This window comes from Notamacropus eugenii, chromosome 2 (assembly GCF_028372415.1).
Source record: "Notamacropus eugenii isolate mMacEug1 chromosome 2, mMacEug1.pri_v2, whole genome shotgun sequence".
Taxonomy (NCBI): Eukaryota; Metazoa; Chordata; class Mammalia; order Diprotodontia; family Macropodidae; genus Notamacropus; species Notamacropus eugenii.
Window position 1 is genome coordinate 527,536,674 of NC_092873.1, and position 27,762 is coordinate 527,564,435.

Below are 27,762 nucleotides of genomic sequence, written 5' to 3' on the forward strand. Positions count from 1 at the left end.
TCTTCTGACTAGAAGAGGTCCATACAGTGAATCTGTTGCTTTCATAATTGTAGAGACTGTATCTGTCTTCATGTCTTCTAAGGGAGAGTCCACTGAAACCCCTAGATCTTTTCCAGATAAAGTGCTCTTTTAACTGTGTATCCCCCATCTTGGACTTGTCCACCATCTTGTACTTTTGAAGATAATTTTTGAGATTCTCGTGGAAGCCTTGACATTTGTCTCTTTGAATTTAATTTTATTAAATTAAGTCTATGGTTCTAGGCTATTGAGATTTTTTTTTTAATTGATTCTGTCACCAGTTTGTTAGCTGGCCTTCCCAGGTTTGTGTCATTTGCAGATTGGTTAAGCATGCCATAAAAATACCCAGTAGCACAGTTTGAAATTTGGATCCCTGGGACTGCCAGGCAGCTTTCAGAATCATTAATGATTACTCTTTGGATCCTTACACTCAGCTAATTTCAGATCCACGTAATTGCACTACTGTCAATGTTCATTCATGTATCCCACAAAACCTAGTGGGAAGTACTTTGCTAATAGCTAGGTAAGGTAAAGCTTTGGCCTTTGAATTCTCCATGAAGCTTTGCTGGTTCCTAAGGATTACACCTTCCCTTTTCTAAATGTTCTCCAAATTTTCCTTTAATAATGCTTGCTAGAATTTTGCCAGGAATTGAAGTCGCACTCACTGTCCCACAGTTCATTGATGCCGTCTCTTCCCTTATCCAAGATTCGAACCACAGTTGACCCTGTTTTTTTCCCCAGCAACACTCAGCTATTCTGTTATCTTTGTAGCTCAGGTAAATGTGTAATTTTCTAAGTCAATATGCAGCGGCAGCTGCAGCGATCTGCCTCTATTGGAGTTTCCCACCAGGCTCGACACCATGATCACTTCTGCTGCCAGTGTCTTTGGCAGAGAATAAATAAGTTAGGCAGCTCTTTCTGTCTTGCCGTCTTCTCTTCCCATTTGCCAAAGCAGCCGTCCTCTCTCTTCTTGGACGCTCCTGTTTTCCCCCAGTATTGCTTTACAAATACTTTATTGTCCTTAGCTTTCTTCAGATTCTCATCCTTAGTGCTCCTGATGCTTTTCTTAGATGTGCGGTGCCTTTCTTTTGTCCTGTTGACCTGGCCTTGTGTCCATCAGAAATCTAAGCTGTTTGACGCGTTCTCCATATCTACATTGTTCTTGTTCAAAAATTCCCTCCTTTCTTCCTCATCAGAATTATTTTCCTTTATATCTTAGGAATCTCACTCTTCACAGAATTCCATTACAAGTGAACTGTTCTTGGTTTGTGGAAACAACATGAACACATGTAAATAGGTTCAAAAGTCAATACAAAGTAAATACAGGTTAGTAGTTACAGAACTGGGGTTGGGGATGAGAGCCCGCAGATTTGAATAGAGGGAAATGAACATTTGTGATCCCTGGTGCAGTTGCCTCTTATGTTGCAGGTGTTTGGTTCTAACTTCTAAGGTCTGAGGTGAAGGGGATGTTCCTGGTTAGCCATAACTACTCTTGAAAGAGACTTAAATCATCCACAGACTATTGTGCTTCAGTATTTAAACGGTGGGGAGAGGTGAGATGCAGGGAGTCCAGTAAATATTCAGCATTCATCCAGATGATCATAACTGTCACTCAGCACCCTTCCACTCACTCAAGTTCTCACTTCCAATGGCATCTCATGGCATGAGGGGGCAGGGTTCTTTAAGTATAGGGTGTTAGAGTACAGATTCTCACAGGTTCAACTAAATTGAAAAACTTTAGACCAGGACACTGAGAAGCATGTGTAGTAATTGTCTGTGTTAAGTTTTGAGAAGGGAGTTATTGACTCTCAGATACATGAGAAGGTTTGTCCCCAGATAGTAACTATATTTAGCTTACATAGCTCAAAGTTCAAATTAAGCTAAACTGGGGAGATACTTTGTTGAAATAACTGGCACTTACAAAAGAATAAGACATCAAAACACTAATGAGGAAGATAATAAAATCTTTAAGAAAAAATGCACCATTTGCTTCCCCTTGTAACCAAGAAGACCCAGAGTGCAAGCCAGCAGTTTGAAGTGTGAGGATGTTTTGCCCACCACTCCATTAAAGGGGTGTAAGACAGGAGTTGGTGTTCTCTTAGTCTTTTCTCTCAAATTTCTTCCAAAAATTTCTCCCATCATCATAGCCAAATCAATACTCCTCAAGCATAGATCCAGCTCTGATGCTTCCTTTGGCTCCCTGGTGCCATGATAAAAGAAAAATTTCTTTTGGCATTTAAGCCCTGTCCCTCCAAAGGCTCCAGCCTCTCTTCCCAAACAGATGGGGTGATACCCCATCACATACTTAGACACATTCCAGCCCAACTGGCCTGCCTACTTGTTGTTCCCTGTTAGATTTTCAGATCATCCTCACAACAATCATGATGACAACCAGCATTTATGTGTCACTTTGTTTGCACGTCTGTGTGATGTGACCCTCACAGCAGCTCTTCTGATGCCCACCTCACAACTGAGGAAACTGTAACTGAGTCTTTATTGTGCAGGGCCATACAGCTGAGGAGTGAGGTTTGAATAGGTCGGGACTTCACAGCACCTTTGGGAGCTCCTGGCTCTCTTCAAGACTTAGGTCAGGTCTGGTCCCCTCACTTGTTAAGACTCTCCTGTCCAACCCCAGGTAGTCTGTATTTCCTTCACTTTGTACTTTGTAAGTACTTTTCCTTGCCAGTAGAGTGAGGACCAAGCTGCTTTCTGCCTTTATATCTCAGGTACCTAGTACCCATGGCCAGAGACAGAAGTGGTGCTTAATAAACGTCTGTTAAAAATACTTAAGGATAGTATTGTGCTTCCCTGGGCGAGTGAGAGAGACTCTCCATGGTTCAGATGAATTCACTTCAGTGTAGTCCTAGACTCCACCTGCCTTGAGAGCCGCCAGTTTGGTGAGCCAGACAGCAGGTTACTTCTTAGGGGTGTTACTTTCTTCCTCATTAGGGTTTTGATGGCTTACTCTTTTGGTAAGTGTCAGCTCTTCTGACGTTTCCAAAACGTCAGTTACATTTAGTATACTATTAAAAGTAAAAATAATTTGGAAATTCCTGGAACCAGGAAGACTCTGTGGGATATCAGCGGCCCTTAGTTAAGTTTCAGTTACATCATCGTTATAAAATAATCACATGGTTTGTTTTTTGGGTTTTTTTATCATATATAATGCTCACTTTGAATCAAAACATTGGCTTATTTATACGGTATTAGAGAACAACTAGAGTCACCGATTTCTGTTGGGCAGGAAAGCAAAACAAATAAGATAGCTACCTTTAGGAGTGCCTTCAAGATTGTCTTGGAAGGTTAGAAAACCAGTGGAGGCCACTGGGGAGTTTCCTTAAGAAAATAGCCCTAGGATTACATTTTAAGGAGAAGAATTTCATTTTGGAACTTTGCAGAGGAAGTGTAGTGTAGTGTATTGTACACTAGTCAGACAGCTCAGGAACTGACATGGAGACAGAAAGGCAAGTCATTGCCTATAGGATACCATGAGAAATTGGAGATTCGACTACGTTCTGGAAATGTACAGCTTGAGGATGAGAACCAGTGACAGGACGCAGGTCCTCAGCTGTCCCTTGGATTCTCTTTCCTCTGCCAACATCTCAGGACAAGAAAGGATAAAAGAAGAATGAATGATAGGAAGTTGAGAGTAAGGACACCTGACTGCCTTTGATGAGTTCAGCCTGGCCCGTTGTTGTTCTGATTGGTTTTGTTGAATGTTTTCTTCATCATTATTGCAACGGAAAAGGTCACTGATGGGGGAGGGGTGTGTGAGGCAAAAGAATGGTGGAGGAAAAGAGTTGGTGGAATTAGAGTAGAGGACTTGACAGAACTTCCCAAGTTCCTGTGCGACTGCTCAGGTTACAGACAGCCAGGATAGAAGCCAAGCAGTCCTGGAGTGGGTACAGGGAAGTGTGCTAGCCCTGCTTCTGATGCACTGATCCAAAAATAGCCCAGGGAATTGGAAGTAGAAGACAGATGTGACATAGAAGTACGTAACAGTGGGAGGTAGGTGTAGGAATCCATCACTGTTTCATTTTTTTGAGAATCAATTATTTTTCTATTTTATGTTTCACTTCTTTAGTATATGAAAATGATGACCAGCTTCTGTGGAACCCTGATTACTTGTTGGAAGATAAAGTGATTGAATTTCTTAATGAAGCATCCAGACGAACAGGAGATGAGAAAGGGGTAGAAGCGATTCCTGAAGGTTGTCACATAAAGGACAATGAGCAGGTACATGAATATTGACTAATGAAGTTCCCTTCCCCTCCCAGTAATCTCACTGTCAGCTATTAAATGTATTTTTGTCCTCTTCAGTTTGTAAGTGTACAACAGTCATAGAGTCAAACGGCACCCAGCTGGGGCCAAGAATTGGAATCATTGACGTAGGACCTTGCCTCTTGGAGAGAATCTTGCCTTGAGCTGATTGCTAAAACACTAAGACGATTGATAGTTTAGGTGAAATAGCAGTAACGTATATTAGATGTGCAAGTGGTGTCTGAGTTTGGCTTTTGGCGGGGGGCGTTTCTTGTTTTGATTTTCATATTAAAGATACATTTACTTGCAAAGCAATGGGATCAAACTAAGGATCCATGACATACACTTGTTGTACGTAAGGTGACGTTGATCTTGGATACAGGAACTTGAGTTCTCCAGATAATCATATTTACTCTTTAAATTACTAAGCTTTTCTGGTTTAGACTTGGATCATTTTTCATGAAGTCACACTTTAAACTCAGTGCCTTATACATAATAGGTGCTTAATAAATGTGTGTGAGGATATAAATTGATTAAGAATACATAAAACAAAAAGTGGTTGATATTCCCATGATTGTTTTTTGATCCCTAGCTATAATTTATAATTAGAATGAGGAGCCCTCTACTCACCTCTCACCTGTCACCTTAAGAAAGTGCCCCTTTGAGGGTCAGGGTATTCCACACATTCAGCTCCAGTGTGTCAGAAGAAAAATTTAATCTGATTTGAGTCCAACCTGAGGAGACCCTCCAGCCCTGCATTGTGTTGGGGGAATGTCTCTCATTTTACTTTTGATGATTCTGCTTCTGTTTGCTGGAATTTCAAATGAAGGATGAATAATAGAAAGAAAAGCCAGCAAAACTCTAGTTGCTTCTGACCCCCAGCTAGTGAGCTAGACCTCAGCAGGCCCAGGCATGGAATGAGTCTTCACTTCCATTTGAACTGATTTAACAAATGTATTCTACTTTTTGACACACTGAAAAGTTTTGGTAAAAATCTGCATGTGGGCAGAGATTTCAGAGATTCCCAGCACCATCTTGCTTTGAGCTGTTTCCCAGGCTAGGAACACTCAACTTTGGTTCTCCTTGGCTTTCAACAAAAAGTGCTACTCTGAATGCTGTAATATATATGAGATTCCTATGTGTAACTTTGCCTTTCTTTTTGTATGTGATCACCATTGAGATGACTGAGTCAAAGGGTGCTAATGCTTTGCTCAAGTCAAGGAGATCTGTTTCTCCAGGATTTTCTTATCTAGTAACCTATAATTCTCACCCCCATCACAGAAGGAAATAAGATAACTCTAGCCTGAGATGTCCTTGATGAAGCTGAGCTGGTCCTGGTGATCACGACTTCCTTTTCTCAGTGTTCGCTAGCCCTTTCTATTATAACAAGCTCTACAGTTTTACTGGGATTCATACTCAAGCTCACTCACCTATTGTTTGCAGACTCCCTTCTGCTCACGGGCCTTGGTTTTCTTCTAGTTCTAGTTGTACCTCTGCTTCTCCATGATCTCTTGAAGATTTTGGATGGTTCACTGATCACCTCAGCAAGTTGTTTAGAACCCTGATGTAGCTCATCTGCAGCGTAACTGGGTGCTTTCTCACCCCTCTTATTAACAGAAACAAGGTAGCTTTCTACCTTGAGTTGCTGTGTTTCTTTTTAAAAAATGTTTCAGTCAGCAAAAGCCAGCCTCTTCCCCAGGTGAAAAACAAAACTAAAACCCTTGTTCCAAGCATGTCGTCAAGCGAAGGCTCTTTGCACGTTTACTACGACCCCCAGAAAAGTCGTGTTGTGCCCTCTCTGGAACGAGGTGGGCGGGGTTTTCACCATCATTGTGCCACTAGAGAGTTCCTGAACCTTGTGGATTCTCTTCACAGTTTTATGGTCATTGTCTAAATGTTCCTACTGTTCCTGCTCATTTTACTCTGCATCAGTTCAGCCAGGACTTTCCAAGTTTCTTGGAAACCATCCCTTCTGTCATTTCTGCCAGCACGATAGTGCTCTGTCACATTGACCCTTCCCCAATTGAAGCTCAGTCCTTTTTATAGACTTAACTTGTTCTGTTCAATCTACCCTTCCTCTGATTCCCTCTTCTCCCTTCTCCCCATGCCTTCTTATTCTCCTGTTGAATTAAACGTCCTTCTGTACCCATTATTCTGTGTGTGTGTCTGTATGTTGCCTCCTTTGGCCACCCCTTCCTCCTTACCTTGTATGGGTGCCTACCTGCTCACCCCTTCTTATGTGAGATGATTTTACACACTTGTCCTCTCCCTTTCCTCCTCATTGGTTTCCTCTTCCATTCTTTTTCCATTCTTCTTTCCTGGTTGAGAGCGGCAGAACTGCAGGCTACCCTTTGGTCTGGGATTTCCAGTCACTGACTCCTCCTCACCCTGGAGCACCACCCTTGCCACAGGTGCCTTCCTCAGTCTGCCCTGGATCTGGGGGGGGTCAGCAAGAGAGCTGCCATTTGTACAAGTTTAAGCCTTTCTGTGCTGGATCTGGGACCCCTTCCTGCCCTGATCCCCAGCCCACCAAGGCTGCAATGTTCACTTCTGGCCAGGCCCTGTCCCCATGTCCAAACGCCTCTCTTCCTCTCCGTCAGTAAACATTTATTAAACACCTGCATTGTGCCAAGCATGCTGATAAACACTGGGGATACAGAAAGAGGCAAAGGACAAGCCCTGCCCTCAAGGAGCTCCCAGCCTAATGGTAGAGGTGGCATGCAGATAGCTATGTAGGAACTGTAACTAGCAAAATAATCAACAGTCGGAAGCCTGGGAGGTGACTGGTAAGAAGGAAGAGGGAGGGAGAGCATTTGGGGGGTAGTAACCAGGGCTGAGAGATGGAGGACTCTGTCTGTGGGACAGCCCGAAGGCTGGGGTCACGGGGTCATAGAGTAGATGGAGAGGAGTAGGATGTAAGGAGACTGGCCAGGGAAGAGGGGGCCAGTTCATGAAAGGATCTGAACGCTCAGAAGCACATATCTTTGATCCTAGAGGTAGAAGAGCTACAAGGGTCTGTTTAGTACAGGGATGACATGGTCAGACCTGAGCTTTAGGAAAATCACTTCGGGGCCAAAGGGAGGATGGACTAAGTGGGGAGAGACCAAGACAGGCAGGCCCCCAGCAGCCAGTGCAGCACTCCAGGGATGGGGTGATAAATGCCTGTACCAGATGGGGGCAGGGTCAGAGGAGAGAAGGGGATGGATTGGAGAGAAGATGCAGATCTGAAATCAAGGGGTCTTGCATGTGGGAGCAGAGGGAGAGAAGAGGAGGTCAGGATGACTTCTAGGTTATGAGTCTGAGGGATGAAGAGGATGGTGGTGCCCTCTGCAATAACAGGAAAGATGGAGGGGAAGCTCCTAAGTTCCATTTTAGACACGAGTTTAGAATGTCTATTGGACATCCAGTTTGAGGTGTCAGAAAGGAAGTTAGAGATAAGAGGTCAGCTTGGAATTGGGGGCTGGAAAGGGAGATTGGAGAATCATTAGCGTAGAGAAAGATAATTAACTCCATGGGAGCTGATGAGATCACCAAGTATAAAAGGATCTAGCTGAGGAGACTGAAAGGGAGTGGTCAGATCAGAGAACCTGGAGAGAGGTTTGTCCCAAAAACTTAGAGACAAAAGAATATCCCAGAAGAGAGGAGGATGATAGTGTCTGAGGCTTCTCAGAGGTCCAGGAAAATGAAGATTGAGAAAAGGCCATTTGGCAAGTAAGAGATCACTGATAACTTTGAAGAAACAGTTTGGTGAAATGGTGATGGCAGCCAGATTGTCAGGGGCAGAGGAGAGAGGAAGAGGAGAGCCAGTGGAGGCCTGCTGTGGCCTTTTCAGGGAGAAAAGCTACATAGGGCAGAAGAGATGTAGGTCGATAGCAGGATGGAAGCATCCAGGGAGGGTTTTCAATTTCCCTAGGCTGACCTGAGTTGGAAAGAATGACTTAGTGTAATATTTTTTTTTAATTTCCTAATTAGGGTTTAGTCAAATAAATTTTCTAGTGTTGGGGGTGTGTATAGCTCACTGTCCTTTTTGTGCTTCTATTTTCTATTGCTGTCCATTTAAACTTTTTTGATAAGTTCCCTCCATATCCATATCAGGCTTTGAGACAATTCCCCCTTTGCCTGGAATGTCACTGTTTTTCCTGACACAGTGCTGTCGTTCAATGGAATTGGCTCTCTTTCTGACTCACAGTTTTATTCTGGAGAGTTGCCCACCCTTCCAGGCCTGCCTGTCCTCTGTGGAATTTTAGTCTATTGAATCATACCCCATCCTTTCTTTGGACTCTTTGAAAACCTTTTTTCCAAAAATCTCATGCTCCATATGTGCCCAGCTTTCCTCTCTCCTAGACATAAAGACTGAGCTGAGGTTGTCCTTTCTCCCCAAGATTTCAGTCATTTCTGTCCTATTAACTAGTTCCTTCTGGTGATGACCAGGTCTTGAAGAGCCTATTGGCTCCTCTGACTTTTGCTGGATGACATGTATTATTAAGATGAAGCAAACCTGCCCAACTTTCTTCAGGATGACATCTAGGAGCCATCCAGATAACCCAAGTTTTCATTATTTGTTTCCACCATGCCATTTGGGATACAGATGCTTCTGTTTCTGTGGTTCTGTGTCCTCCCTACACACTCTGTACCCTTCTTTCCCTCTCTGGCTCCTGGATTCTCTCAAATAAGCCTGCCCAGTTATTTCTGCCCTGCCTTTACTACCCACTTTTTAACCTTTCCTGTTCTTTAAAAAGAATTGGCTTATAGTCCAAGGCCTGTGCCACCATGACTCCAGTACCCCTGAGGCCTTACTTGCCTCTTCATGTGACATCTCTCCATTTATATAGAGCACTTAGGGAGGAGGAGTTTTGCTTGCTGACTTCTTTCCTAGATTTGATTTCCTTTGCTTCTTTTCATTCAGTCGTTTGAATCATGTCTGAGTCTTTGTGACCTCAGTTTACCTCCTGTGACCTTCTGATCCAGGCCATCCTACTTTGAAGTGTAGATAATACTCTTGGAAGCAGGCCAAGGCTCAGCTCCAACAGACCAGCTTCTTGGCTGTGGTAGTACATGGACAAAGAAAGTTACGGAAGGCTTCCATGAGCTCTGTGCGTCGCAGGCAGACTCCACTGGCTGCTTCATTGCCAACAGCACAGCAGTTTCAGTAACTTTTATAAACTTTAACTTAGCTTTTGGTGTTATCTGTGTGGGTTCCCTGTCCAGTGTCTAACAAAGGGACACATTCCTTGTATTGACATTCTTACCCTGAAGGAAACCGCACAGAAGAAGGAAGGAAATTACAGCCACATGGAAGGAGGACTCTCAGGTTCTCCTTGGAGCAGCCTTGGTCTTCTCAAGCATCCACAGGCAACAGGAATCATCGTCCCATTAGGCATGCGACTGGTGACTCATGATAAGAGCTGGCCAGAAGACTACCATTAAACTAACTGCTGTGTGGGCGCCAGTATCAGTTGCTGAAAATGGAAATGCACTTGGATATTTGATGACTGATGTGAAGGTTCAGTGAGAAACATGTTGGGAAATGTTTCCAAAATAAAGAAGTGGAAGGAAGGAATGAGGAATAAGGCCCCAAAGACTTGACCGCAGATGCCTCACACCTGGACACATGAATGCTTTCATAGCCAAGACACAACAGATGCCATAGACAGTAAGCCTCAGATACTCCTAAGCTGTGTGACTCTAAGCAAGTCATTTTGCCTTTGTTTGCCTTGGTTTCTTCATCTGTAAAATAGGGACAAAAATAGGGAAATAGGACATATTGGAGGAAGTATACAGCCTCTCTCCCGTTGGAGACCTTTCTCTCTCCTCACCTGTTGCCTCTTCACTAGTTTCCCTGTCTTCTTTCTCACTTCACCCCAGCCCATCCTACACAAACTACCAAAACCATTGACTTGAAACGTAGATCGGCCTGTGTGATGCCTCTGCTCACTTGACTTCAGTAGCTTCGTGTGGCCTCCAGCATAAAATAAAGTCTCTTCTGTTTAACTCTTCGAGTCCTGTATGACCTGTCTCCAATCTGCCTTTGCTCCCTTTTCCCCCTTACCTATTTTGCCATCCAGTCACACTGGTCTCGTCTCTGGTTCTCAGTCCTGACCATCTACCTCTAGCCTGTGGGACTTGGTCCTGGCTTTCCTCCAGGCCTGGAATGGGCTTCTTTTTTGACTCTGCCTTCTAGAATTCCTCTTTTCCTTTAAGACAGAACTCACATGCCATGTTCATGAAACCTTCACTGATTCCCCCAGCACACTCCTCTTAAAACTATCTTGTATTTGACTTGATATATATTTGCCTTTATTAACATTATACTTATACTGTATATATTTTATGGAAGTGGTATCTCCCATATTAGAATATAAGCTCTCCTAAGGTCATTTCATTCTTTTTCCTTGTTTTCCCAATTTGCATAGCACAGGTTCTTAATAAATATCTGTTGACTAATGGACTGATTATGAGTTGGTTAGGTAATTCTGGAAAGAAAGTAATTTATAGTTATATAAGTGACTAAAATATCATCTTTTCACTCAGAGATTCCAGTGCTACACATATAACCCATTGAGATAATTGACCCAAAAGCAGGACTTCCTAGACACCAAGATATTTACATGGTAGCAAAGAAGTGAAAACAGAATCAGTAAATGTAAGGAAAGAAATTGTGCTGTAAGAGACAGTGAAGATGATGAACACGGAGAAGCCTTGGAAACCTTACATGAACTGATGCAAAGCGAACAGAGCTGAGTAGATTAACGCACAGTGACCACAGTAATGTGAATGGAAAGAACATAATGATCAAAACATTCAAAACTGACTCTTGGCCCCAGAGAGGAGATGAGAGAAGCTAGCTTTCCTCATTCCTTGGTGAAGGTTGAGTGCAGATCATTGTGAGTTTGTGGATTTTTTGATTCTTTCTCTTTTTTTAATATTCTTCTGGAAAGGGGAGGAGAATGAGAACTACGGAGGGCTAAGTAATATAAAAATAAAAGAGAAAAAATGCTTTAAAAAAACTAAAGGGATGAAAATAAAGAAGAAAAAGATGTGGCTGCTATTACAGCAGCTCTTAGGTGACCAAGTATCAAAGTCAGAAAAGGAGGAAAGGACATAAACAGGCCCTTACATAATTTTGCAACAATTTCACATGGAAGCTTAATGGACATAAATCAGTTTTTATAGGGAGGAAACCAAAAGAGCCTAAAAACCACCTCAGGCAATAAATGCCTAATTCAGCAGCCAAGTAGAAAAATATGGCAGTCAGAGACAGTCCTGATACCCAGTACACGCCAAAGGGTTCCCCCCTTGTGAGTAGAAGCAAGGAAAAGCGTCAGGACAGAGAAAAGCAGAGAAGAAAACCAGTTTAAAGCAATTTCACATCATGAAAGGTCCAGTAGAAATCAGCACATAGGCAGACCATGAGCACTCCTCCCTTCAGAAAGATCGGGGGAGGAGCTGGGATCATTGTCATCTCCCTTGGCTCTTGTGACTTGGATGTGCCGCCTTTGTCATCGTGACTCTGCGTCCACACAAGGCGTCTACTGGGCCCAGGGGCCACATCTCGAGCACTCCATGGAGACCAGAAGAGGAAGCCCCCACTGTGCAGAGGGATCTCACTCCTCCAGGGAAGATGGATATTTGGGTGTCTCTTCACAGTCATTTCAGCAGTTGTCGCCTAAACTGTTATTGCTCCCAAGGCAAGTGTTACCTTTAAGCCTTTTATCTTTCCAGGCCCTCTACGAATTGGTGAAATGCAACTTTGATACAGAAGAAGCCCTCAGAAGATTAAGGTTTAACGTAAAAGCCGCTAGAGGTAAGTATGCATTGAAATAGGCGCTTGAACTCATTCTCCAAGTATCCCTCAGATGAAGAAACAGAAGTTTACCCTTAGGCTGAGTGCAGTCTCCCCTTGATCATTTGGGCATCCTGATGCCAGTTAGCAAATGCTTTTGAGTGTCCATCAAGGGTGCACCTTGTAGTCCCAGGCCCTGTGGAAGATGTTAAGGAAAGCATGAATTCATTGCCTCTGTAAAACCTTTAAATAACACTAGAAATGACCTCATTATTTGCCAGTGGACCATGAGCTTTGTTCAGAGACTTTCAATGGCATTTTAACCATCGCAAGTTATATTCCACAACATACATTTGAGGATAATATGATACTTGTTTCCTTCGTAGCTTGAAGAATGCCAAGGACCAGGGTAGATAGAGGGAAGAGAACCCTCTGATTGGTCCCATAGCTCCACCCCAGACAGGGCAGAAGGAAGGAGGGACAATCTCTTCCCCAGACAGTGTGTGACAGTGAGCCAGCCTGGCTAGAGCAGAGGAAGAGTCAGATTGGGAAGTTGGACGGCTAGGGTGAGATCAGATGAGGGATGGCCTTGAAGACCATAAACCCATGAGGAGTGGTTGAATATTGGTGAGTAAGAGTAACCTGAGGGTAAGTGGTCAGTGTGTATAAGGGATTAAAGAAAGGAGGATCATGAAGTGAGAAAGTTGGGAGCTCCATCACAGCGGGAGGATGCTACAGGCCTGCCTCAGCAAGGTGGCAACACTCAACCTCCATAGTCCTGGGCCCAGGTTTCTCATCTGGAAACTCTGCATGAAAACACTGTCCTGCTTTCTGCAGAAGTACCATTTTAGAAGGGGCCCCTACTCTTAGTAAGCTCTCGGGTTCTAGTGGGAGACAGCAAGTCCGTATTAAATGACATACAGCCCAAGTAGAGAACTAATGAAGGCACGTGCACGCACTCCCCCATCAGTGAAGCCACTGATCCCAGTTCGGGGGGGCATGTAGAAGTTGGTGTTTGAGTTGCATCTCAGGGAAAAGGGGGAGCTTTGTCCCTCACCCTCTGCTCTGTTTCCCTCAAGATCCCTTTGTCCTGGCTCTCCTTCCCCTGGCCGTACAGAGAGCCTTTTCATCTGGCACCACAAAGCCCCTCCTGATCGTTCCCTCCCTCCCATAGTTTGTGTTTGTTGTGTGTACTCTTCACTAATGTCACGACCCCTTCCACCTCTTAGAGTCTTTCAGGACACAGCTCAGACACCACCTCCTCCCATCATCCCTCCTGGGTTGGTTTTCTTTCTCACATAACCCTCTGCCTTGCGTTTCTTTCTGTTCTCTCTGTTCATGCACATGCACCTTGTCTTACTGCCCTCCCTGCCTCTGTGACTTCCAGACTCCCACATGTTTTCCCCTTCCTGCTGAGCCCCAATGGCCTCTCACCTTCTCCCCTGACCTGCACTGGCACCTTATTAGGGTCCCCCATTAGAAGGTAGACAGGCTTGTTGAGAGCAGGGAGCATCTTAAGTCAGCAGCACAGAGGCGAACTCCTGCTGTGTTTTCATTCCTCTCTTATCTCCACTAATAGAATGGCCTGTTCTTAAGGTCAAGGACACAATTTCTGTTTTTCCTTTTGTATTCCCAGTTCCCAACAGCGCCTGGCATGTACCATGTGCTCAGTAAGAACTCGTTGGCTGAAACAGAATGAGCCTGCATTGCTCTTCCGTAGGGTGCCCAGCGCAGTCCAAGCCATTTTCCTTTGATGTGATTCAAGGCCTTTCGCCATCCTGGATGCCCTGCTTGGTGCTCTCAGCAGGGCAGAGCACAAAGGAACTGTCTAGAAGCTAATCTTTTCTTAATGGGAAGCAAAACCCATGAGCTGGTTTGGCTAGGTTGAGCTTTGTGGCCTACTAAAACACCTAGATCTTTTTTCAGAACTTCTGGCTAGGCATGTCTCTCCCATCCTCTTTGTACATGACCCTATGTCAGATTTTACATTTAGCCCTTTGAATTTAATTTTTATCTGCTTGGAGGACATTTTGTTTATCCCAGTAGAATGGGAGATCTTTTTTCAGAACTTCTGGCTAGGCATGTCTCTCCCATCCTCTTTGTACATGACCCTATGTCAGATTTTACATTTAGCCCTTTGAATATAATTTTTATCTGCTTGGAGGACATTTTGTTTATCCCAGTAGAATGGGAGATCTGGAGAGCAGGGACTGTGGCATGTTGGTTTTTGTAGACCCAACAACCCCTTGCTATAACATGCAGTAAGCACTTGCTTGACTCAGTGGTGTGAGCACAGCTCCTTGGTACAGCCAGGAGGAAAGTCAGGAAAAGGGATGGACAGCCATGCACCCTAATTTCAATGGAGAACTTTTCCCAGAGGAATGTGCCCCAGGAATCCAAGGTCAGGGAGCTCTGACCCAAGTGCACAGGGAAGCTGAACCAGCTATAGAGAAGTACTTGGAAACTACCAAAATAAAATGTGTTTAATGCTGAATTTCATAAGGGCACCTCATCCTTACAGCAAGCACCTAACCAGATCAGAGTCTTAAAGAAAGGAGGGACCTTGCCTGTGGCCTGTGCTCCTGCCAACAGCTGTGGACAATGCTGGTCCTTCTTGGGTCTTTCCCACTCCCCGCTGCTGCCTCTGAGAAGTGAGGTTTTAGTCTCCTTAACTGGCGTCATTTGTTGCAGATCTGACAGTTGAATTCAACTTGAGAGGCAGAGGGTATGGAGAAGAAATCCATATTTTCCCCATTAGTGATAGTGCGCTTGTCTGTAGTTTACCTCCTGCAGTGTCTGGACGTAGCAGATGGCTTTTCCTAGTAAGCTTAGCCAGTGATGGGCTATGGCTGGACTCATTGCAGGTTATCCCTGTTTATCCCTCTTTCACCCTTGGGGCCTGCCCATTATGAAATGGAAGTGCCAATGGATGGATGATGTCCTAAAACCTGGCCAGGCTAGGGACTACAGTAACCTTCCCTCCTTGGTATACAAGTCTTCAGTATTAGGTTGTTCATTTTGTTTGAGAAATCTCCCCCTTCTTCTCCAAAAGTGGCTTTATTGGGCTGTTTTTAATATATGTTACATTTGAGAAACATCTTAAAATGCCACTTTTCTGTTGCAGAAGAGCTGTCTGTATGGACGGAGGAAGAATGCAGGAATTTTGAACAAGGCCTGAAAGCATATGGGAAGGATTTTCATTTAATTCAAGCTAACAAGGTGAGTGAGGATAAAATGTTCTTTCCACATAAACTGAATTCATAACAACACTGATGTGGTTGTTTTCACTGTCGATCTTGCTTTCCTGTTTATTGTCATGCTTTTTTTAATGTAGTTCTAATAAAAAAAGCCGATGCTTTGTTGTTGGGGAATTAGGGATGTACATGTTTACCCTGGCTGGCATTGCTCACCAGCGCTTAGCCTTCACACTTGAAGGGCAGTGAAATAGCCTTTTTTATGGGAATATTGATCAAGTTACTTGAAAATGGCTTTTCTCTTTTTTTCTTCCTTTTGTTAATTTATTTGTAACAGGGTTATTTGGGGGTTGTGTTGGGAATAAATGATGAAAGACTGTGGCATTTGTGAGCTGAGACACCATGGAAGTATTTAAATAGTGTTGTTAATACACAGACCTAGATGAAAAATTGACTGAAAACAAGTTAAATCTGAAGACGGATGATCTCAGACTTGGGCGACGGCACCATTTGTTTCCAGGGCTGGCTGATGAGACTGTAAATCACCGTCATGGCACAGTTCACACCTTTGCTGCCTTACATCAGTGGCAGCAATCATGAAGCACGTGTTCCCCCAGAACTTTAGGGATCATGTGCCTACTTAGCCAGAGTGCTCTGCTGGTGTTGTGTGAATGAGGTAGATGTCTGGCAGTAACCACAGATTCCTCACAATGGAAGGAGCTCCTCAGCTGCTCGGCTCCTTGGACGTGTGAGCGCTCCTAGCTCTTACTTTGTGCCGGGCCTGGTGCTAAGCACAGCATTATTTCTTTTGTTCCCCACAACAACCCCGGGGAATAAATGCTTTTGTCCCCATTATACAGAGGAGAAACTGGGGCAAGCAGAGGTGTGACTTTCTCAGGGTCACCCAGCAAGTCATTGTTTGAGACTAGATTAGAACTCAGGTCTCCTTGTGTGCTGTAGCACTCCTGAGCTGCCCTGCCCCTGATAAGAATAGTATTAATTTAGCCAGAAAACTCAAGAGGTCCCTAGAATTAGGAATACTGTGTCATTTAGTGACCACAAATTTGCTCATGGTCCTTCCAGTGAGGGCTCCTGAGGCTGGGAGCTCCAGGCTTAGGACCTTTGTGCTTGTGAAGCCAGTCCAGCATCTGCAGCAAGTCAGAAACCAATCCAGGTGCACTCGGAGGGTGTGGGGACATGCTGCTCTTCTGGCCTGGGTGACAGAGGCTCAGGCTCCCTTCTCCCACCATGGGAGCAAAGTGAGGCTTGAGACCAGGAATGTCTCTTCCCCTGGCCCAAGGGCTGGCCTCCGCTGCACCCTTGTGCAAATGCTGGCTTTTCTTGGGGGGCTGGGCTCCTTCAGGTGCTTCATCTAGAAACCATATCAGCCCTCCAGATCAGAAGGAACAAAAAGAATTGTGGTTTCGTGCCCACATCAATCAGGAGTTTACAGCCTTACCTTGAGTCAGTCCCAGGGGATGCTGTGGACGGTAGGGATGAAGGGCACACATAAGCATCAGCACTCAGCTGCAGAGGTGGCTTGGGAACCCAGCATCACCACCAGTGATCAGAAGTTTCAAATTGCTGTGGGATAGTCTCAGCTCTTTTCCTTCTGGAGAGTAAATAACTGGATTTTGAGCAGTTTGTTGGTTAAAAAAGATCTTTTTGAATGAGACAGTAAAGTTGGAATCCCTTGATACTGCAGGCGTAAACATTTTGTATACTGCTTTATTTAGCAACTAATCTTGTACCTTAGTGTTCCTCAAGAAGCGTTTGGCATTATGTACTTTTAATGGTAGGTGGGAATGTGAAGATATTGTATCATAATATAAAACATTCAAGGTTTCCAATATATTATTAAAAGTAGCTTCAGAAATATTAACAGCTTCTACATTGTCTTAGAAATTAAATGGTTATAATTGAATGGTAATTAAATGTCTTTTTAAGAGCCAGACAAATTTACTTCGAGAGATTCTGTTCTCAGAAATGAAATAGGACCTTTGAGGAAAAGAACACCATTGAAATCAAACGTTTGTGCTTCCTAGGTCCGAACAAGGTCAGTTGGGGAGTGCGTCGCATTTTATTACATGTGGAAAAAATCTGAACGTTATGATTTCTTTGCTCAGCAAACACGATTTGGAAAAAAGAAGTACAATCTCCATCCTGGTGTGACGTGAGTGTTACCGTTCTTTGTTCACCCTTTGGTCTTCTCACTGTCGTGAGGGCTGGCTCTTAACAGAAACACAGTGGAGTTAGGCTTAGTTTCAAATCAGTAGTAACTGAGTGGTCATTTTGGTAGATCATGTTAATTTCAGAAGACATTTGAGGGAAATTGTATGTGTTTCTACACTGATCATGATCTAGTATTGATGTCAATTTACTAGTGACTTAAGAGTCTCTACCCAAACTGGATGTGCAATTGAACTTTAAATACACGGGGACAAGTAAACTGGATAAAGTGGTGACTGTGATGGTTTTGTGAGCTCATCCTTGGGAGCAAGCCATATTTTAAAGATCATTTTTAGTCAGGAGACACGATAGTTGTAAGCAGAGGGGAATTTGGCAGAAGTGTGCTGACCAGCCAGGTCCCTGGACAAGGTGGTGGTCGTGAAAGCCTTTTGTGCACAGGCAACATGCATTGGCATGGGATGACCATCTGGGGACTTCAAGGGAGGATAAATAAAGTGAAACTGGGAGAACGGGAAGGGCAGTAGGCAGGTCAGCTGGACAAGAGCTACCACGGGACTAGGGAGGATTCAGTGGAAGGGATGACAGTCTCATTTCAGTAATGTGAATAGCTCACATTTTAGGCTCTCTCAGTATCCCTTGATATTCTGTGAGTCATCATTTACAAACCATTTTGTAATCTTTAACTGGAAGATTTAGTAGAATTCACTTTGGACAAGCAGGTAAGTGACCCTAACAGAGGTGAGACGTGGCAGGGCAGGGGCTGGAGCCCCATTCTCACAAGGCACGAGCACCTCACCAAGGGGAGGAAAGCGAGTGGACAAGGAGCTCCTGGGCTCTGGGCAGAGCTGGATTGGAGGTGATGTGCTTAAGAGCCTGAGCTCTTCCCATAGCCAGCAGACTGCCTGACCAGTCAAGGGTGAAAATCGAGGCAACTCTTGGGTAAGCTTCAGGACAAAAAAGCAGGTGCCATACTGCAGGAGTGTCGAGCCTCCTGGGTATGCAGATAAAACGTAATTCTGTTCTGTCCAACAAAATCAATAAAAATACAGTAAAATCTAGATCATGTTATTTGGTGGTTTTCTAAGTCAATATGTGGCCACAGGGATCATGTCTGTTGAAAGGGTGACCCCACTCGATAATTTCTGAATCGGTGCTCTCCCTTCCCTAAGATTTCCTGAATGTTTTTGCCCTCAAAATGCTGAATATTTAATACCTAATACTGAAAAATTAGAGAAGTTTTCTAGCTCCTTTGATACTGAAAGCTTCTCCCTTAGATTTGTTTTGTTTTTTAAATTTTGCCTTGCATTGAAATGTGAACTTGTGCCCGGTATGTAAGGAAATGTGGCTTTTGGTGGTAACCTAGTTAGCTGTACTCATGCAGTGTTTTGTTTTTAAAACGTTGACTTCAGCCGCCCCCAGCGCTCCTAGAAGCCTTGTGGAATTTGGCTGCTCTCTAATCGTTGTCTTTGGGATTCAGCCCCTTGATACTGGTGCTTTGTTACTATAAATACATATAATATGAGATATTTTGTCCCAAATGATTATGATTTCAAAATGCAAGAGAAGGCTCGTTTCATCTCTGCTAGTACACTTATTTTCCAGAAATTACAAAGTAGGATTATCTGTTTACTAACAGTATTGAATTTCAATATGTAAATTTTAAGTTCCGAGCATCAAAAATCCTTCATATTAATTATTTATTTGATCAAAATGTCATCTGAGACTCCTCAAAGCCCAGTGTGTCATCTAACAAAAGCAAACAACAGCCACTTCACCAGGAGTCATTTGAGTTATATAAAACATAGCAGTGTTCATCAAAGTCAGGCTCCTGTCTGACTGGTACAGGCTGGTGGGCCCAGCAGACCTGCCCCATTGCTGCTTCATATGCTTTATTGGCTAAACACCCACATAGTTGGATCAAAGGGCGAGACTTAGGGTTTTGTATAGAACAGTGTCACACAGGGGCTTAACTTCAGCAGAGACCCCCAGCTCTGGAGTTTGTGAAAGTCCTTTGTCCTTGTTATTGGCTGTGCCTAGGTTTCTTATTGGGTATTACTCTCACCCTTCTCTGGGGTTTCTCCCTGCAGCCTTACGGGTACACCTTCCACTGGTGGAGATTGCCACTCTCTCTGTGTCTTTTCCCACATGGGGATCATCGTCCTCAGGCTAGAATAGAGCCTCCCAGCGTGCTCAAGCTGTTCCTCACAGTTGTAGCTGATCAGTATCCACCCTCAGCTATCCTAGCTGGCTCTTGCTACGGGACTGGCCTACACCCTTTCTAATCATGCATTTTCTTGATGAGTCCAGCAAGATTTTCTCCATCACTCTGTGGGTCCTGCACAGGCCCATCCTTTAGGCCTTAAAAAGAGCATCTCAGGCTTTCCCAGCCTTTTCTTGGCCTTTTTTTTTTAATTTAATTTAATTTTTTTAGTGCAGCATCACATCAAGCCACTGTGGAGAGACTAGAGTGATTCTGTGGTTTCTTTTCTGTGTCTTATTTATACGGTTTCATCCTGAACTGTTGTGTGTATTTTTCCTAACTGCCTTTTACATTACATTGAAGCTCCCTCCATAAAGCCTTGCAGGATCTTGTTCAGTTGCTTATGCCTCCCCCTTCTGAAGAAGTCCTGAGGGGCTGGTTTTTGGCTATATCTTATAGGGCAGTGATGAGACCCGGGGGAGTGCAGGGAGACTGTACTGTCATTACCAATCCTTTGATCCCCATCAGGTTGACAGACTGCAAGCTAGAACAGTGGATGCCCTGTGTATCTAGCTTTTCGGATCATTTACCCAAAGTGTTCAGTAAAATCTCCCTCATCACTGGTCCTGATGGGTCCCACAGTTTTCAGCTCTTCCAGAGAAATGTCTGATGCTGTCTTCATCCCCAGCTGGTTCAGTGGAGAGAGCTCTAAGCCTGGAAAGACTGGTGTTTACGTCAAGCCTTTAGACTCTTCCCTGACGGGTGACCCTGGGCAAGTCCCCGAGCCTCTGTCTGCCTCAGATTCCTCCATTGTAAAATGAGAATGATTGTGAGGATCCAATGAGATCATATTTGTAAAGCACCATAGAAATGCCAACCATTGTTGTAAGCATTGCCATCCTTTCATTTGTATGACTCCTGTCACTCTCCCAGACCCACTGGACTCTTACCTGGCTCCTCTCTGGTGGGCACGGAGCCAGGACAATCCTCACTTTCAGATGAGCAGATTGAGGTTCAGGGCGCTCAGGGGATCAGCCCAAGGTCACACAGGTCATATCTAAAATGGTATTTGAACTTAGCTCCTCTGATTCTAGAAACAGTGCTCTTCTCACTGTTTCATTCTACACTGCCTCAATCTAACTTCTCCCCGTTGCCCCTGATTCAGGTCTCCAGGGTCAAGCAGAGCTACTGTCCTTTTTTGGCAGAAGGAACCTGTAGGTTCTCAAAGACATCTGTCACCATTCCCTCCTCCAGGTCCTCTCTCCCTATCCCCATATGGCACCGCTAGCAAAGCTTGGCTGTTGAAATTGGTCTCCCAGACATGCGCCAGGTTGTCATTGTGCTTCCTAAAGGGGGTGTCCGGTACACAACCTTGTGCCTCAGCACAAATCCCACAGCACCTCCTTAATCTCTCCTTTCTGCATTACTGCTATACTTAGGTTCAGTCATCCAGCAGTTTGAATTTAATTATTCTCTGATTTTTAGAACTAGAAGGTCTAAAGTAGATTGTCTGGTCCAGTATTCTCATCATACACATAAGGAAAGTAAAGGCAGAAGAGATGAAATTACTCCTCCTGGCATTTTATGCAAGCTTTGTCATGTTGCCTTCATGGACCTTAGGGTCCAACAGGAGAGGCACGAGCTGTGCCTAGAGAGTTAGGAGGAGAGGGCACAGAACAGCCTTAAGTGTCATAGGTCAGCATCGATCTGCAGGCCCCACTCTGGTCCTGTCTTCAAGAAAAGGGTTCTGACCCTTGTGTGTGCACTTAGAGTTCACAGCCGTCACTCAGCAGAGGTCTTCCACAGGCACACCTGGATGCTTGGCATGATGCTGGGCTAGTGTCTGTCAGTGATCCTCTCACCTGATACTTCCTTTTAATAAGGACTGAGTATTTTTGATGGGGTTTGGTTTCATTTTTTTTAAGGGATTACATGGACCGGCTGTTAGATGAAAGTGAGAGTGCTGCCTCCAGCCGGGCCCCATCCCCTCCCCCGACAGCCTCCAACAGCAGCACCAGCCAGTCAGAGAAAGAAGACGGTGCCAACAGCAGTAATCAGAATGGTGAGCCACTCAAGGAACCTCGCTCTGGGCCCTTTGGAGGGAGGACATGGGGACGGTGACATGGGACGCTGATGGGAAGGGTTACTGAGCACGGGCATCTCTAGAACCCTTGGTGGAAGGCTTTCCCTGGATCTGCAGAGGCTCCGTGACCTGGAGCCCAAGACCAGGTTTTCTGGCTGTATCCAGAGGTCACCACAGCGTCATAAAGGTCAGGGTTCAGATTTCAAGGTGACTTGTCTTTCAAAATGATTTTCATTTCCTATCAGAAATATCTCAGGTGATTCTTAAGTGTCCTGTAGACAGTGACCATGGCTCCCAGGACATTGACCTCTCTCTGGGGAACTGCTGAGACAGAGCCTTGCCTAGCCAGGACAGAGCCTGAATGGGACAGTCAGTATCGAGAGGTCCTAGACCACAGTGACCATTTGACCTCCTCATCTCACCTGTAAGGCAACATCCCTGTCCTGCTTGACTTAGGCATCTGCACCTGGGTCAGAGTCTAATCGGGTGACAGTGTCAGGTGGAGACCGTGCTTCACAGGGTCCTTGTGAGGCGTGATAAAAGGTTAAGGGAGTTCAGTCATAAACAGCTCTGGAAATGTCTGCTGCTGCCTTGATTGTGGTCATCCAGATAATAAATAACAGCTCGGATTCATGGCCCTCCATCAGATAAGTATCTTAGATTTCAGTGAGGAGCAAACCTGGTGTCGTGATGAAAAAGAGTGTCTGGGGTTCCCCATATCCTCTGTAAAGGGGGGTATTTCAAATGTGAACCCTCTGGAAATTTGGAGATCTATCGTCTCTCAGAACTGAAAAGACATTGGAGGATATCCAGGTTGAGGAAGGAAAGGGAAAGGGAAAAATTCTGTATTTGCACACCAAGCTAGAGACAGCAGATCCTGGCAGCATTGTAGGAAGAGGAAAGCCACAGAGGCCCAAAACTTCACAGCAGACAGTATCCAAGAAAGGATCTAGCAGGGAAGACTTGGGCGCCTCGGGGCGCCTGGTAGACAGATTGACCCTACCCCGTCACTGAGGACTGGAAGGTCGCTGCCTGAGACCCACAGCCAGAACCTGCCTCCAGGACAGACTGGGTGTGGTGAGCGGTGATGATTCTCAGGTCAGGAGAACTCACATCAAAGTAGGATGGAGATAAGTGGCACACTCCATGGGACGTGGAGAGGCGTTGTGGGAGGCTAGGTATTGCTCACGCATGCCCTGGTGTCCTCATTTTCAGCTTCCTTGAGTGTGTGGTCTTCCCCTTTATCTTCCTGAGGGCAGAGACTATCTTTTCTTATTTGCACCCTGGGCACCTAGCAGGACCTGGCACATAGTAGGTGCTTGATAAATATTTATTGAATTGAGATGAATGAGAATGCTTTAAAAACAATTTACTTAGGTTTTAGCAAAGCATTTGTCAAATAGGGGTACATGGCTAGAGAATAGTTTGAATAAGAATTAGACGTTTTAATGAATTGCAGTATCCGTATGATAGGAAAGCTAAAAAAGTCTCAGATGTATTTTTGGGCCTGTTAGGAGACATGGGGTCCAGGTGGTCTCCCTGTGTCGTGCCCTGCTCAGATTCCTCTGTCCGCCTTGGGCTCAGTTCATGCTTCCATATTTTTGAAGGATGTTGATGTGCTCTTTCCATGAGGATCAGCTGAAGGTACCGGCTGTTTATTAGCCTGGAGAAGAGGAGCCATTGGGGGTGGGCTGGAATGGGCCTGAGAGGCAAAGCTGGTTACCAAGGCAGCACATGGAGGCTCGATGGGGACCAAGGCTTGGAGTCAGGAAGACCTGAGTTCAAATTCAGCCACGGACAACTGCTTCAGTTTCTTCGAATGTGGCACCCACCTCACAGGATATCTGTCAAAACCTTGACAAACCTGCTGATTGTCCTGGTAATGACGTTGCTCTCAGTGTCCCAAGTTCCGACGACCTTCTGGATTCAGGCACCCACCGCCTCACGTCCGTCTTTTCTCAGGTGGCTCATGCAGAGTGGAATATGTTGGTTTGTTTCTGACTCTTGGTTAAAAAGGAGTGAAAGGAAAAAAAGTGAGAGGAATATTGTAAGGAATACCCTGAGAAAGCCCTCAAGTCCCTTACGTAGGCCGTCCCCTTCCCATCAGGCTCGTGAGACAGACACTGTAGGCGGTCACCTTGGTGTAGGAGCCAGAAGATGGTGGTGTCAGGGTCCCTGTTTGGAGAGGCCTCATTGGCTGGCCTTTCCCACCCCAGAAGGGCCCGTGGCTGACATTGGTTTCTTGTGTTCTTGGAGTTTGTACTGGCAGCTTTGAACACTTACGTCTAGCCCCATGGTGGTAAGCTTTCAAATGGGTTAAAATCCGTTTCCATCCAGTTTTTGGATGGACTGAACACTTGGCCTTTTTCCTCAGCATCACATTAGACTGCAGAAAGTGCTTTTCATACTCAAAATAATGTAGAAAGATGCCCATCAGTACTAGATTAATTGTGTGCACCTTTGTCCTTTGACCGGACAGCAGAATATGCTCTGATTTCTGGGTGTTTTCAGAGAATTTTGTAATGGCCACACTGACTGCTCAATGTGCTTCCTTTGCTCAGGCATATCCTCCAATGGCCCCAGCGAAGTCTCAAACAAGGATGAAGTCAGAGTTGAAGGATTGCACATGAATGGGCCCACTGGTGGGAGCAAGAAGCCTGTCCACGCGGATGCGAGCACCAATGGCTATGATGCTGATGGCCTGCCCGGTGACCTCAGGCTTGCGCACCCAGTGGCCAAGAATGAGAAGTATTTTGATGATAAGGAGGAGAGGCCCACCAAGAGGCGGAGGGTCAGCAGCAATGGGCGGGAAAGCCCAGGCTCCTCCGAGTTTTTCCAGGAAGCCGTCTCACATGGGAAGTTTGAAGAACTTGAAAGCTTAGATGACTAGATGTGAGGGGCTGGTTTTATCCTTTGGAGTAATTTCTGGTGCGATTACAATTTTCAGGGTTGATGGGTTACCTTAAGTTGATTTCCTTGAAGCACTCAGTTGAAATCTGACATTTTAAATTGGATTTTAATTTTAGGTGACAGTTTGTATTTCTGCCTTTAGCAGAATTTTTTATTTCTGCTATTTTAAAGACCCTTTTAAATATTGAGAACTCCTATAGTCAATGAAGGCTGTACATTCATCTTTAACAACAGAGAATCCTATTACAGAATTTTAGAGGCATATTTTAATACCAAACCCTGTTATTCTGAGTTTGAGGTTTGGTGGGGCTTGGGGGTGGGGGATATGTGGGCACTGGGGAAGGTTGGTTTGTATTGAATTTGAAGAATCTTCTGCTTAACACCAGCTTTTCTGCTGTTTTATTTTTTTTTAATGTCTAGTAGACCAGGAGATAGACATTACCATTTTTCCCTCCATACAAATTGGGTGTCATGTTATTGAGGAAACCCTTATGAATCCTGAAAGTTATGCTAGCATGATTTTTTATATATAGAAGTTAAAAATAAACCAAGTCAGGTTTGTGTATGTACAATTGTTGACATCAGTGATGTCTTTGATATTCTCATCTGGGCTTAAGAAATACGTGCTGTATTTTTCCAGATTCTTTGTAGCCTTTGGGAGATTTTTACAGAACCCATGTCCTGATTGAGCTATCCTTTCTTAATACAAAAAGCTTGTATAATTTTCTTAACTTGTACAGTTGGTAAACTTTTATGAGAAGAGTTGATATTCTGAGTCTGTCGGCTTCATTTTATTTTGCTAAAGTCTTTTTCTAATGAATTTTTAAGTGTTTGTGTAGTACCTAAGTCATCTTCACTTATTCAGATGGTTAAGCATTCATAGAGAATTAGGAGAGTCTGATTTTTCCAATTTCTACTTTAGGACAAATCGTGAGTTTCGAGAATTCTGCAGTGATGCATGATGCTTGTGTTGCACAGACTTTTGCATTTGTTTGTTATGTTTTCAATTTTATTTTTGCAGCAACAAGAGCTTAATGTCCGCGTAAGTGCTTACCTTTAACTCAGATGTGTTGGCCAGAGTCCTGCTCAGTTATTTTTATATACATATCAGAAGGACCCCGTTTTTTGCATTTAAAATGAGCATGGAGGGAATGGGAACAGGTGGTTTGGTTCTGTTTGTGGGAATGAAAGGACAGTGTCTTCTCTGGTCACGGGCAGAAGTGAGCATCTCTTGTGGGCAGGTTACATCAAGTGTCGTTGATTTTATACAGGAAAATAATAGAGAAAGTGTCTGACCTTCCCAGAAACAATTCTTCCATTTTCAGCTTGGGGGAGAGTTTTTCTCAAATTGAAATCCGGAGGCTTTATTGTAACCATAGGTGCAGAATGATAGAGAAAAGAGGAACCATTTCCCTTGGATGAACAGGATTATCTATTTGTGGAATTCTGCCGAAAGGGTTGTCTGTTTTAAGGATGGGAGGCTTGCTGAAAATAGTCTTAGGCAGCGTGTGGCCACCTAGACACTCCTATACAAACATTTAGAGGCATCACACAGGTGCACACGTTGTAAACACCTCCTGTCCTCATGGTGGCCAGCTACCCAGGAGGCAGTACATATGACCCAGCCAAGAACTGCTTTGTGGTCCTCTGACTGGCTCCTCTGGGAGCCTCCAAAGAGCTCCTGGCCTCCTGCTCACAGCTGCTTCCCTCACCGGGGTGAACAACATTTTCTTTTTCTTCCTGCCCCAGATCAGTGTTAAAAGCCATTTTAGAACATTTTAATTTCCTAGGATGGACATTCACCGTCTGAATGGTAGTGTGTGTGGGGGATGGTGACCGAACATTTCCGTTCTTCCAGAATGGCAGTAGCTTTAGCAAAGGGGTCACAATCCATGTTCTCCGTCAAGTCCAAAGATGGTCTAGCGAAGGTTCCGAGGGAAGGCCGGTGCTAGGTGTCAGAGACCCATTGTCACCTTTTTTTTTCTTTTTTTTTTTCAAGAGAAAAAAATGCATCTTTGTTTGCAGGTCTGTAAACTGCAAATTCATTTTATAGGAAAATCTAAGTCATTTGTGCTCAGGCCTGTCTGCAGAGAGGGCAGTCATGCCTGGTTCAGAATGTTGCTGGTTTGCTCTCTGTCTAGAGGATGACATTCCGTAGCGGGTCTGCTGTGGGAGGCTCAGCTTTTCCTGAAGGATTGAATTGGATTTTCTGTTTGTGTTTATACAGGTATTTTACGTGATAATTTTTTTCTTCTTCTTCAGCATACAGCCACTATAACTTGAGAGGTCATTGCACTATTAGTACTTTAAGGTTTTTTAGTAATGTCATGAATTTAATTCACTCTGATCCAGAATCAGTCCTGCCTTGGCGTGGCGCACGGCGTCCGGGCAGACACGGTCAGCGAATGATGTTCTCTTATGGAGTTCTTTCAGATGTTTGCAGAGTCAGAAATTCAGTTCAACAGAAAACTTGGATTGAGCTTTAAAATAGATTTGGAGGAATATTTTAAAAGACTAGGCATTCAAAAATTATGGATTAGATTTTTTAAAATTCCTGCATAGTAATTTTGCACTGTAAGTAATTTCCAGTTCTCTCCCTGATCCCTGTCTGCAATTCTGAAAAAGCTTATTAAAATATTTTTTTAAACATGTCCTTGTGTTAACCAAATTCTGTGAGTATTTCTCAGTCGACTTTAACAGGTTTTAATTCTAGGTATAATATTGGAAAGGATCCACAGATGGATGGATTTCCCTTTAAAGTTTAGTAAAGACCAGGATCCATCTGTATCTTAGCATTCTTGGGAAATTGCATCAGGTTTTTACAGGTGTTCTTCATTTTTAAAGTTATCATCCCTCTTCCTTAGTCTCCTTTTCCTAACCCCTTTCCACTGATGCCTCATGACCACTTCCTCTTAGAGTCTTAGATAAGAGGAGAGAAGCCTCGACCTAGTCTGTGGTAGAGTTCAAAGGAAAGGGGAGATCTCAGCCCCAGCATCCGCGGGATGACCTCAAAAGCTAAACTGGGAGGGACAAGGGAGACAGAATAGGAGCTCCACAGTCCATTCTGTAGCTGGGAATTCAGCGGCCTTTCTTCAGGGAGAGGAAAAGAAAAGACCACCTCAGA

The 27,762-nt window shown here is 44.4% G+C and overlaps 1 protein-coding gene across 5 annotated transcripts in view; it reads left to right on the forward strand.

The window, feature by feature from the left end:
- The window catches only part of MIER1 (MIER1 transcriptional regulator), a 64,457-nt gene extending 37,168 nt beyond the window's left edge, over positions 1–27,289 (forward strand). For all 5 annotated transcript variants that reach the window (XM_072649778.1, XM_072649781.1, XM_072649782.1 and 2 more), the window contains 6 exons: positions 4,103–4,254; positions 12,001–12,082; positions 15,186–15,280; positions 17,301–17,428; positions 21,571–21,707; positions 24,290–27,289. In XM_072649778.1, coding sequence (XP_072505879.1) covers positions 4,103–4,254; positions 12,001–12,082; positions 15,186–15,280; positions 17,301–17,428; positions 21,571–21,707; positions 24,290–24,618 — 923 coding nt within the window. In that variant the 3' untranslated portion in view covers positions 24,619–27,289. The remainder of the gene's footprint in view (positions 1–4,102; positions 4,255–12,000; positions 12,083–15,185; positions 15,281–17,300; positions 17,429–21,570; positions 21,708–24,289) is intronic.
- The last annotated feature ends 473 nt before the right edge of the window (positions 27,290–27,762 follow it).